This window comes from Falco punctatus (assembly GCF_963210335.1).
Source record: "Falco punctatus genome assembly, chromosome: 12".
Classification (NCBI taxonomy): Eukaryota; Metazoa; Chordata; class Aves; order Falconiformes; family Falconidae; genus Falco; species Falco punctatus.
In genome coordinates, this window is record NC_137592.1 from 4,574,473 (window position 1) to 4,586,947 (window position 12,475).

Here is a 12,475-nt window from a genome sequence, read left to right on the forward strand (position 1 = left end):
CAAACGGTCCTCTTCTTCTTTTTCATACCACCACCTAATTGCACCTGCCAAGCTTCACTGAGCCACTGTAGGTTCAGCAAATGCCAGCCTGTCTATACGTGCCATGACACCAATATATTTATCTGTAATGTCTGCACCAGGGGAAAAAAAACAAACCCCAAACTGGTGTGAATTTGCCCCTTTTTTCAAACTGGGTGCTGAAGATGCAGTGACCCTTTGCAGAAAGACTTAGCAGTCACTGCTGTGGCCATGCCCATGTGTCTCCCTTGAATCTCTTCTCCAGCACAGGGTGCACCTGCAGTGGGGTGCGATTGTGCTTCTTGAAGTTTGGAAGTGCATGGAAGGTGCCAAAGCGAATCATATTTCTGTCACTTCCTTCTTTATTGACAAGAAATTCTTTCCGAGCATATTTTACAGTATTTGATGAGGCAAATCTCTCTCTCCTGATGTTGTGAGCACAGATGCAGGACAGTCTTTCTCCTTTGCTAGGGAGACTGCATTTATCATTTCAGGAATTAGTTTAATCAAAGTGTATTACTGAATAACGTGGAGTATATTATTATTTTGGATTATGCTGTTGCTCCACAGCTTTGAAAAAAAAACCCAAAGAAAAAACTATTCAATTTGCAGTCACCTTTGGTAAGGATGTTCTCTTCCTCTGTTTGAGATATTTCTTTCCATCTATTGCACCATCATGTTTCAGTTCCTGAGAGCTATAGATATTCATTCAGTGCCCTACTATCTTGGCCATCGTAAATAGCTCTCTGATAACAAATCGCACTCTCTGAACATCATTTGCTACCAGAAAGGATCTTCAAGAAGCACATGTGCTGTGATATAGGATATCCCCTGCTTTGTTATGAACGCAATAAAGAGTTTTACAAAATCAGCTTTCTTCCATTTAGAGGATAAGTATATATCATTTTAGTAGTTTTACCACTTCTTATCGCCTGTTTATGCTTCATACTTAAGAGAGCCACTGCTCCCTTGCTCTTCAAATGAATACTATTACTTAAATATAGAGAACGATTTGTGCTTATTGAAGGATTCAAGGATTTCAGCTGTCAATAGGGGCTTAATTACCTGCTGGTAGATGCTCAGATACTGTAACGATGGCTGTTGTATAAAGCCAGCAGAGAAGAGAGTACTCACAGCTCATCATGTGCTCTGATCCAACTATTTAGAAGAAAAAAAAATATGTAATGCACAATATTAACTTGCATCTTACTTCCCTATGTCATAACCCATCATGTAATGTTATGTTACTTCATGTCATGTCATGCGTAACATGATGCAATGCAATGTCACACTTCAGAAAATATTACTAAGCGAGAACTGATCCTTGTTATCAGTTTGGAATATGAGTCTCTGATCCAAACATATTGTGGCTTCACCTGATGGGAAGGGATCAAACTGAGAGCTATGTCAGGCAAATGCTTTTCTTTTCTAGCTTGGCCAGCAGATGTCCATTTGTCAGTTTTAGGTTCAATTGGAATTTCTTTGTCACAAGCGCTTTTTCTTGTAAAAGAAATAGCAATTTTATGGCAAGCCAAATACTGGGGGAAAAAGACTCATCCTTAGAAATACATAATAAATGTATATTAGTGAGACAGAAAATTGGAAAATGGCCACCTGCCAACAGCTACATAAATTTTGGAGGCAATGCATTTTTCTGCCATTATGCGTTATCACAGGAATTGCAAATATTTATTAAAAGTATTAAAATGGTGAGAATGTTAAATGTTTCCTCCAGTAGTGGAAATTCGTATTGCCACAGAGAAGATAGGATACTCTGATACAATGTTTATTAAAATGACTTCATTTTATTAGGCTGTCATACACAATAAATGTGCAGGTACAGTTAACAAAAGATCTATTGTGGATATGGGAGATTTGTGAGTAACACTTCAAAAAATAATCTCTTCTGAACTCTATTCATATAAAAAGCATACTACAAACTTTCATTAACTTCCTTAGAACCAATTATTTTCTGAGCTTATTTTATTTTTCTGCCATCCTGCTGTATTTTGTTCGTCAATTTGTTTGCTTACATTTTAATGCTTAATGGGATTAAATGCAGTTTATCTCTCATTTATACACTAGTAAGCTGAGTGTATACTTTACATGTAGCAGGCAATAAAATATTACAATTATTTTTGGGTTCATTTACAGGTCTAAATATGAATGCCTATAATATATTGGGACCCAAGTATCTTTTCATCCATGAATAAAATATTATTAAAAGATTGGTGGGAGCTCCATAATATCGATTGAGAAGAAAATCACATTCCAGGTTTGCCCACATTTTCTGCTAGGATTAATCACAGTGATTTTGCTCATGAGGTTCCTGTTACAGTAAGATACAGACACAGTGAACACCACCGACATCCCATAGCCTCATGGGGCAACTTTTCTGGTTGGCTTCTCGGGCATAGAGCCCCTTCCAGGTGGGTCTGAGCACTGATGAGGAAACACCAATCCCTACATGAACGGGTGGTTTGAGCAAGTGAATGGTTTAGGTCTGAGAAAAGTAGCTGAAAAATCATCTCTCAGGACAGATTTAGAAAACAGCTGGATTAGAAAGGGATATGTTGAGATAAACAAGATGATCTTAGACACTCGCTAGATTTGCAGTGAAATTGTTGTTGTTGGATGGGAAACAACACTACTTCTGTTTTCAGTGTTTTCCTGAATCACCAATGAAAGGAAGAAGGATAGCCATTGCCTTCACAAACGAAAGTGTAATCTAAGTACCTTTTAAAACCCCTTTTTTTCCTTCTTTTTTTAATAAGAAATACACAGAGAAATAAGAAGCCAGTACTGTTTTTTTTTTCTTATTTGACAATTCCTCAGTTCCTTGCCTTCCATTAAGTAAGTGCAATTGGAGTATATGTTGTAGACAAAGGGTGAATAGATCAACATTACAAGACCCCAGAGTTATGGAGAGCCTTATGCAAGAAAAAGCCTGACTCTAGAAGATGAAATTTCTGAAATAAAGGATTTTTCTCTCTGCTCTTGTATGATGCAGTTTTATTCTTTTCTGAAAAACACAGAGTGGCAGCAGGGGAGTAACTTTCATGAAAAATAACGCTTTGTCTTGATCCAGACACTTGATATGAATTTGTGAAATATCAAAAGTGGTGCATGGGATTTAACACTAAATGCGTGTGTTGGAGAGAGACCCTGGCCACCTCACAGGCAGAGGCAAAACCACTGTCAGCTTTGGTGGGGGCAGGTGTAACACCCTCTCATTGCTGCAGCTGCTCGACCAGAAGTCAGAAACCACGGCTGAGATATACTCTGCCCAAAGCACTTGCGTAGTTCACTCAGTGTAAAAAGTGTAATCAGCATTTCAAGCAATACAAGCCCATTTGCTTGGCCAACCTTATTTAATATGAAGCATGTTTTATCTTGATTTAGGTTGTTGTTGTTCTTTAATTAAAGAAATTATGGGAGGTCATTCTCATTAGTTTAGAAGAGTCCTCACAGAAGGGGTTTGCACTGATTTAACCTCAGGGTAAGCTGGCACAACTTTTGCATGTAAATAGGATTTAACACTGGACACTTTGTGAATAATACAGCTCTTTACTTGTGACATTCAAGGAATACTTGGACTACTGAGTGGAATAAAAAGATAATGTTGATAAGCTGGGGTCTTACTGTGAAATTCATCAAATGATTTGCAGTGGCAGCCCAGAGCCACTGCACCAGCGGGTAAGGGACACCACAGGGCTTTCTGCTAGGGGTAGTCCAGGCAATACACCCCATGCCTGCATGATGACATGAAACAATATTGTACTCAAATCCCATCGCTCACATCTGGACAGGGGGAGAGCTAGCTAAGAGGTGCAGAAATTGGGCAGCAAGAGTGGAAAGCGAAGTGTTTCCCTATTACACAAGGAAGTCATGCCTTGGGGCTGGAGCATGGCACAGGTGCATGGCAGCAGAGGGGCCACCACTGCCATGGAAAAGATCTGTCATGAAAAGAAAAAAGAAAAAGAAAGAAAAAAAAAAAGCAGCAGTATGACAAGTGCCAACTCTGAATGACGCTGTCTTTAATTGGTACCACCAGGGCTTTGGGCAGTCAGCACGCTTTTCATGTTTATAATAGAATCCCCAAATTTGACTGATCTGAAGGGCATCTGACTGTTTTACATTAATCACAAGCTATACAGCAAAGGCTGAGAGCAAGTGGGCAGATACCCTGGTGTAGTAGCACTAAGGAGCTCTCATTATAATCATCCTGCCAAATCAAAAGAAAAACCCTAAGGCTCCTAATAAAGGAGACCACTGGACTAAACAAATTGAACAAGTAGCTAGACATGCATGAGCTTAAAACTACTGGTGTCAATCAGATTTTTCTGAGCCACTCATTCTGCTCAGTACTCCAAAGCACATGCAGACAAAACACAGGCACAGGCTTCACGTACAAGCATCTACCCTAGCAAGGTGCATGCTGACCTATGGGTGCTAGTTCATACACCTAGTGCTGGGGAAACAGCTTCAGATGCATTTTATAAAGGCACCTTCAAGAAATCATTATTATACCACTATCAAAACTGATATAGCACTAAGTGAAATAGGCAGTGTGTAGGGGACATCTGCAAGCGCAAGAAGGATGCTGTATGAGCAGGCTTCTCAGCCTCGGTAGGGTGGGATGGCTACCTCCATTGATTCCAGTTCAGAAGATACAAAAGAAAGATTTTGGACCTCATAAATTTGAGTGTCTTTAGGTCAGGAAAAAGGTGCCCTGAAAGTCCTGTGCACTTCTCACCTTCCTGCAGCTGCTGGTGGAAGTTACTAGTTATATTCCCTACTGTAAGGAAAAAAAAATCTTAAAAGAGCGGTTGTCACGGTTTAACCCCAGCCAGCAACTAAGTACCATGCAGCTGCTCGCTCACTCCTCTTCCCCAGTGGGATGGGGAGGAGAATCGGAAAAAGGTAAAACCCGTGGGTTGAGAAAAGAAGAGTTCAGTAACAGTAACTGAAATAAAGTAAAATATAATGCTAATACTGATACTAATAAATGCAATGAAAAGGGAGAAAACAAAAAGAGAAAGAGACGTAAAACTCAACCCCCGCCCCCCACCCCCTCCCAGAACCAAGTGATGCACAATACGGTTTTCACTCCGTGCTGACTGATGCCCAGCCAGTCCCTGAGCAGCGATCACCCACCCCAGCCAAACCCCCTCCGGGTTCTACACTAAGCATGATGTTCTGTGGTATGGAAGGAATATCCCTTTGGCTAGTTTGGGTCAGCTGTCCTGGCTGTGTCCCCTCCCAGTTCTTGTACCCCTCCAGCCCTCTCGCTGGCAGGGTCTCTGAGAAACTGAAAAGTCCTTGATTTGGCATAAACATCACAGAGCAACAACTAAAAACATCAGTGTGTTATCAACAATATTCTCATACTAAACCCAAAACTGAACCAGCTACTAGGAAGAAAGTTAACTTTGTCCCAGCTGAAACCAGGACAGGTGGGTCATTGTCTTCTCAATAAAAAGCAGTTGGCACTAATGAAAGATCTCCAGAAATGGGAGGGAAAGAAAATCTTAAATTTAGAAGCAATATATTACATGTTACTGTTTTTAAGACAAATGATATCTAGATCCCATTACCTACCACTCCTTCTCAAAAGCCATCAGGCAGAAAACCAAGATTTTGATGTACTCCCTCGAAACTCAAAAATAATCTGTGCACAAGAATAAGTACTCAGGGAATAAAAAGGAAAAATATTTGGGTCAGTGTTTAGAGCTGGAATCAGGGGAGATGGAAAAAGAAAGGTTTCTGTAGGGAACAGATGGACCAGGGACGATGCACCTGAGAAATTAGGTGAAGGCATCAAAGGAGCAGCTTTAGGGAAAGAAAATTCACTTTGAGCCTCTAGTGTATTTATCATTGTTGGAACTGATGGCTAAAACAATGCCAGCTTTTTAAGTATTGGGAAATTTTACCTACTGGCCTCGCTGCTAATTGTGAGGGCACTGGCTGCTGTCCCACTGTCACCATCTGAGTGGCTGCACCTCTGTATGGACATTGCAGTAGCTGTGGAGTAGGAAGAACTGGGGGTCCCTTTACCAGCATCCTGGTGCCTTGCAAACTGGAAGGTAACGTTTTAAGAGAGTATTATTATTTTTAAATGTAATACTTTTTTTAGTTCATTCCTCTTTTTCCTTCTTTTTTCCTATTGCTTCTCTCTATTTTTTGTACTCCCCGCTGTAATAAACCAACATATAAATGTACTGGATAATTTCCACCTGGAATGTTGGAAGACAAATAGTACAAAAGATCATTTTGGTCATTTACCATATTGGCTTAGCATGGTAATACTATTGGGTCTTTTTTCATTTCTCATTTCAAAACTGTAAACAAATGTTGCAAGAACAGATCAGATACTCCCTACCTAAGACAGTGCCTTGTGCAATGAAAACATCAAATCAGGTTTTTGAAGACAAAAATGCCCCCCCTTTACTTTTTCACAGGAAAAAAAGCCCAGAATTTTGAATTAGCCCGAAATTCAAAACTGCATTTTTGCCAAGCAGCAAAACCAGAATTACCCTTAGACAAATTAAACCACAAACACATACACACACAGAGATGAGTAAAATGCACATTAAATATGAAAAAGTATTCCTTTCAGGCAGAAGATAAACAGCCCTACTACAAATTAGCTCTCGGCCCCGTCAGGTGTGAATCTCTCTTGTCAATACGTACCAAATTCCCTGAGATAGAACCACATGGTCATGAATTTTATTTCTCTCCTGCTTAATTCCTAGTACCACTCTCCCTTGTGGATTTACTCAGGGATGATTTACAGTGGGAAAGGTGACATTAAACACGTCATTGAGCATGCAAAGATGCTGCACTCAAAGCAGCATATGCTTGACTTTGTTAAAAGATGAATGCTGTCAACTCCACAGTGCCCACCAAGATCTGGCCTCCTTTTTCTTCCCAACAAACTTTGAGGAAGATGCAGACACGAGTCTTGACACTGAGAGAAATAAAAGTTAATGTATTCATGACATGATTTCACTTGCAGCCTGATTTAGCAATGTCTTGTCTAGTTTGGATCTGCTGTTGCTTTTCCTAATTTACTCATGGCACAAAGAAAATAAATAAATAAGTGCACTATAGTCTTATTTATCCTTCTTTGGACATTTCTTTACGAGGCAGATGGTCAATTAAGAGCACTAAACAATGACACTGTTTTCTCTGTAAACATTTTTTTCTAATAGCCTAACAAATGAGAATCTGTGATGCCATACTGCTGAATACCATCTTGACTTTCTAATTACAAAGAACTGTGTCTTGATAGTAACAATTACAGCTGTAACAATGATGCTGGTACTTGAACAATATAGTTGGAGGCAAAGTGCTTATCGGAATATTCACAAATAAAGGCTTACATTTATGCCAGAGCTGGAGATGGGAGGTTAAACAGTTGGGGGTGGGGAGGTGTAGAAGAAAGGTTGAAAACATTGGTTTAGTAGCTACAGATGTGAATTTGAATCCAATTACATGAAAAGCAGGGGGTGGGAGGGGTGGGGGAGGAGAATGAAAAGATGCTGTTTCCTTCTGTTTGGCTAATCAATAGGTTAAAGGGTTAGTAAAATTAACATGTTAATAACATTCATTTTGCTATTTATGTACCGGTCATAGTGTTTTCAAAGAATTATGTCTTGTGAGCAATACACATACTGTTATGCCTGCTTTTACCCTTTTTTGTCTGAAATGGTGAAATAATCAGTATTTTTTCCCCCAGTGTGATAGAGATTAGCTTCCCAAGTCTCTAATTTACTCTACCTTTCTTATGTAACTTCTTAAATCTGACCATTCCAAGGTTTGGGTTTTTATGCCTTCTTCTTCTAATTGAAAAGTTCCCTCTACCCCAAAGAAAAGGGGTAACACAGTTCCTGAGCTCACAACTTGTCCCCACCACTGCTGTCCCATGGAAGCATGTTGGTAAACTGCTGTTCGTGGGTGCCTTGTTGCCATCTCCCTTCCAAAGGAAACGGGATCCTTGGAGGAGGCTCAGATTCTTCCTTCTGTCCCCTCATTGATGGTCTTTCATCCCTGTCTGCACCACCAGTGCCACAGACTGCCCCCCGCCCCCCCCAGCCTTGGCACTACCCTGTCCCCGCCGGCAGGATGGCTTTTGCCTCCTCCGCTCCTTCGCTTGCTCCCACTCCCACAGCTCTCCACCCACTCTCTGAGCCATAATTTAGCCCACACTTATTAATCAGTGCACATAATTTGTCTCTAATGCTGTCAATTTAAGACGGCAACCTGACTTCTTTTTGGAGGGGGCAGGGTCAACAATTTAATGAATCTCGTCTGCATTTTAATTCAGACCTAACAATCTGCCTCTGGCAGTTTTCTTAGAAAAGTGCAATGTTTTCCAGGATTTTCTTTCATCAAATCCAGCACAATGGGATGTTTACCTTCCTGCCTTGGATATGTTCAGCACAGGGTAAGTCACATACAGACCTACCTCAATCAAACTGGGACACAGACTAAATCTACTGCTTTAGCCTTTGAAGGGTTTTCCTGGGGACATGTACAGCACAAAGAAAGAGAAACTTGGGGCTGTGCAGTCCCTTTTCTACACAGATCGGTGCACAGTTGTAGGCACAAAACTACAGACTTGCGTGACTCAATGCCCCTCATGAAATAACCCTTTCTTCACTAATGGTCAGAGTATCCAAGGCACAGCTCCAAAAGAGCTTGCTTTATTTACTCCTGCACTTTTCCTTTTGTCCTTTCTACAGTAAAGTCCAGCAGGAGGGGAAAAAAGTTACTTGCAGAAAAGAGAGGTGTGGAAAATTCAGTCCTACTGATGAAACAGCGTGGATGAGTTTATCTAATTGCCATGGCAGGAGTCTGGAGGCTGACTGAGCAGCTCAGTGGATGTCCCTGGGTCAAAATAAATAAAATTCCCCAAACGAGACCCTCTCGATCACCATGTCAGATGTAAACGGAATAGACTTTGTTATTAGGAGCAATGTGACTTTGCCCAGGCGAGTGCCACACTGACAGTAGCTCCTTTCTGGATTTCAGTCAGCCGCTGTCACTTGCCTTGACAACACGGGAAGTTAATGTATTCACGGCATTACTGCACACGCATCTGCAATTCACAGCATATTGTATTGTTTATCCCTGCTCTTTTGTAGCAGTGCATGTAGTAATTTGCCTTCTAGCAGCAGAAAATTCCTCAACTTAAAATTTTACCCTCACTTTGTTTGCCCTTAATAGAAAAACAATCTTTCTACAGCCCCGCCAACCAACACAGCTACCACACTCTGCAGCATCACAAATAGAAAAATGTCATATTTCACATTTTGATCAGAAGTGTCTTCAATATATTTTTATGCATATCCTTCATCTTTCTCTGCCACATGTTACTTTTTCCCCTTTAACAGCTGCTTAGCATATTTTATGCGTTCTGGACAGTTTCTAAGCAGTATAGGAAGGGGCATTCCTGCAATGTACCTGCGTACTTATAGTAATAGCAGAGGGAGTTTATGTCCTCAGTTATCTTCCATCGCTGGTCCTCCTGTCTGCCAGCACAACAGGGTGCTTCTGGGGTTTCTACTCTTTCACAGACCTACAGCAGCTCCAACCCAGCGGCTCTCCAAGTTTTTGGTGAACAGGTGAATTATCTGTCATTTACCTGATTTACCATTCATATTATTTTCCCCTATTGCAAAGCTCTGTCAGATTCAGGTATCTGTCCCTGCCACATAGTACAAGGCAGCCCCATCTGCCACACCATTAATACCACTAAATCTACACCATTTTCAAGCCTATAAGCTCCAAGTCTGGTAATGAAATGAGACAGAACACCAAATCTCTGTATACCAAAGTACTCCAAGTAAAGCATATTACTTCCTGATAGATAGATATGTTTCTCTAGGCACTGTAAAAAAAAAAACAACAACAAACCCAACAACAACAACAAAAACCCCACCAAAAAAAACCCCAACCAAACATAAAAGATTGCTCTTACTCCAGGAATCTCTCCAACACTGGGGAGAAGTCACTAGAAAGATGCAATAGGAAATTCAGTAAATTCTGAGTTGCAGGTTTACGTTCAATAAACTAGTATTAATATCCTTTGCTTTAGCTAGTATAGTATCAGAGTAACACAATCCATGCAGAGTCACCTGAAGTGGGCCCTTGTTTAAAAAAAAGAGTACCTTTGTTGGAACCTGCTTTTTTGTTGTTGTTGGTTTTTTAAGACTTAGTAAACTTGTATGCTAAAACACAAAGTATGTTAAAAATATGATTGCCTGTTCAACAGCTACCCTTCACAGAGTCAACATGTGTATGTCTCAGCACAAACTATTTTTATTCCAATTACATAGCTTTCTGAATGAGTTTATCAATTCAGAGCAAGTGTCGCTAACCTTCATTTTGGATACCTTGGCACAGCCTCCACTCATTTGGCTTCCAACTTTCTTCCAGACACTGTTTCCCAAAAATCAGAGTCCAGGTTGGTCAAAGTAACACACCACTCCAACAGCTGAAGGTCCTTCTGAAGCTCCATGTTGTGGGCTTCATCTCACATGGCTTCACCTGTGTGGAGTCCACCATTAACACAGTGGGCTGGGCAAATCCAGAGGAAGATTCATCCTGTCCAAAAATGCCTAAGATAGGTGAGATGATACATAGATAGATTTCATCTTCGGTAGATCTCCCTTTGGCAATGTCAAAATGATTAAAGAAGCAGCTTAGCTTTTAGATGGCTAAAGTGGCATGAGATGAGCCTCACCCTTTCATGCTTATGGTCAAGAGTGTTTGGCATCAGCACAACTCCTAATGAATACTGGAGCCTGACAAGTCCATAACATGCTGCTTAGTTTAAATTCCTCTGTCTGGTCGCAAATGTCCGGTTTGCTAAAGCTTGAAAGTGAGACAAACTGTACAATAGATACTTCAAAAGAATAAAATTGCAAAGGGCCTAGGTAGCATTGTGGAGAAGGGAGTTTCAATTCAGAGAGCTTTCCAGATGAAACAGATGACTAAACCCTTACCGAAAAGATGAAAAGAGATTCCCTGCCCCGCCCCTTTTTTTTTTTTCTTTAAAGCAAGGGGGAAATAATATTGGGAATTTAGAAACATGAATTTTTAAAACTTAATAAGCTACACTAACAATCTACACAATTCCCTTGCCTTAAAATATTCATTTGGAAACACAAGATTTGTGATGGGGGCAGGCTGTGTAAACAGGTCTGAATTCTGTACGTGCAGGGGTCTCAGCAGTACCCCCCAAGGCCAGTGCTGTCCTCAGCCGTCCTTAGCCCCGTCATGCTTTTCCACCTTCTGTCTCTACATGTTGGAAAATAACAGGCAATGAATTGCACAGTGCATCTATGAGGTAGGGGCTGCAAACTACCATTTTATATCTGTGGGGACTGTTGGGCAGAGAGAGAGAAGGAGCTGCGCAAGCAGTCTGGAGGACTGGGGTCCTCCAAGTGTGTCCTGAAAATGGGAAGTCTCAAGTCTTCCAGTGTTTCATGGCCCTGCCAAACACCCAAGTAGTTCTCTGGAAGCATTCCTGGGAGGAATGCATATCCCTGAGACCAACTTGCATCTGACAAAACGTTTAGACATTGATAAAGAGGCATATCCCTTGCATTTGTTTTCCTAGGCACCTGCAGCCACACCTTCTGTGTTGCTCACTATAGGACCATGATGTCTGCTTTACTGTTAGTGCAAAGCGACACTTAGAAACTCTTGGGGAAAAAAGGGCATTCACACATTTTAATGAGAACTCCAAGAAAAGGGAAGAAAAGCAACTCTTCAGTAGCTGGATAAATAGTTTTAGGCTCAATTTCCTTTCTTCCCCTTCTTGCCTCACTCTTGCCCTAGTACCAAATTTATGCAAAATTAACAAACACTTTTCTACGATCTTGCTTTATGTTTCATGCTTTTGTCTTGTCTATTTTAGTTTATCACTTTTTTTTTTTTTTTTTTGGCAGCCTTTTTGACCTAGCCCAATTCTGTTCTCTGTCTTCCTCCTTTTCCTTCTATTTTGGTTCATGTGACTAGACTCCAGACTTCTCACTCTCACACACACTGCTATTAAAATTAAATCCTTTTGTCTAATTCTCCATTTCATTACAGGTCTTCGAGTCACTCCTGAATCCCAAATCAGTCTTTGTAACTTTGAGTTCATTTGAAGGCAAACTTTCAGCACATGGTTTGCTTCAGGTAAGACTCCTCCTTATCCCACTAGTGCATAGTTCAGCTCAAAAGACTGCCACATAAAGCTATAGACCACCCACAAAATGACCATACAAAAGGAAGGTGCACGTTCCTTTCTTTTAACACAAAATGCATACAATATATACACTGCCATAAGAAATTTAGGCCTGACTGCCTAACAAACAGGTAGCCAACAGCACAAGTAGCTGGTGGTAAATGGGGCCCCTGAGAAATATTTTAACAGGGGAGACCATTTCCATGAAAGCACAAG

General features: G+C 40.8%; 1 protein-coding gene across 9 annotated transcripts in view; it reads right to left on the reverse strand.

Annotated features, from left to right (window-relative positions):
• LOC308071871 (uncharacterized protein) overlaps positions 1-12,475 on the reverse strand; it is a 358,228-nt gene that overhangs the window by 35,545 nt on the left and 310,208 nt on the right. For 6 of the 9 annotated variants that reach the window (XM_080407936.1, XM_080407935.1, XM_080407933.1 and 3 more), the window contains one exon: positions 5,956-6,097. In XM_080407936.1, coding sequence (XP_080264062.1) covers positions 5,956-6,097 — 142 coding nt within the window. Of the gene's footprint in view, positions 1-1,083; positions 1,177-5,955; positions 6,098-12,475 lie in introns of all 9 variants that reach the window. The other 3 variants (XR_013931346.1, XR_013931347.1, XM_080407939.1) reach the window with 1 other exon arrangement.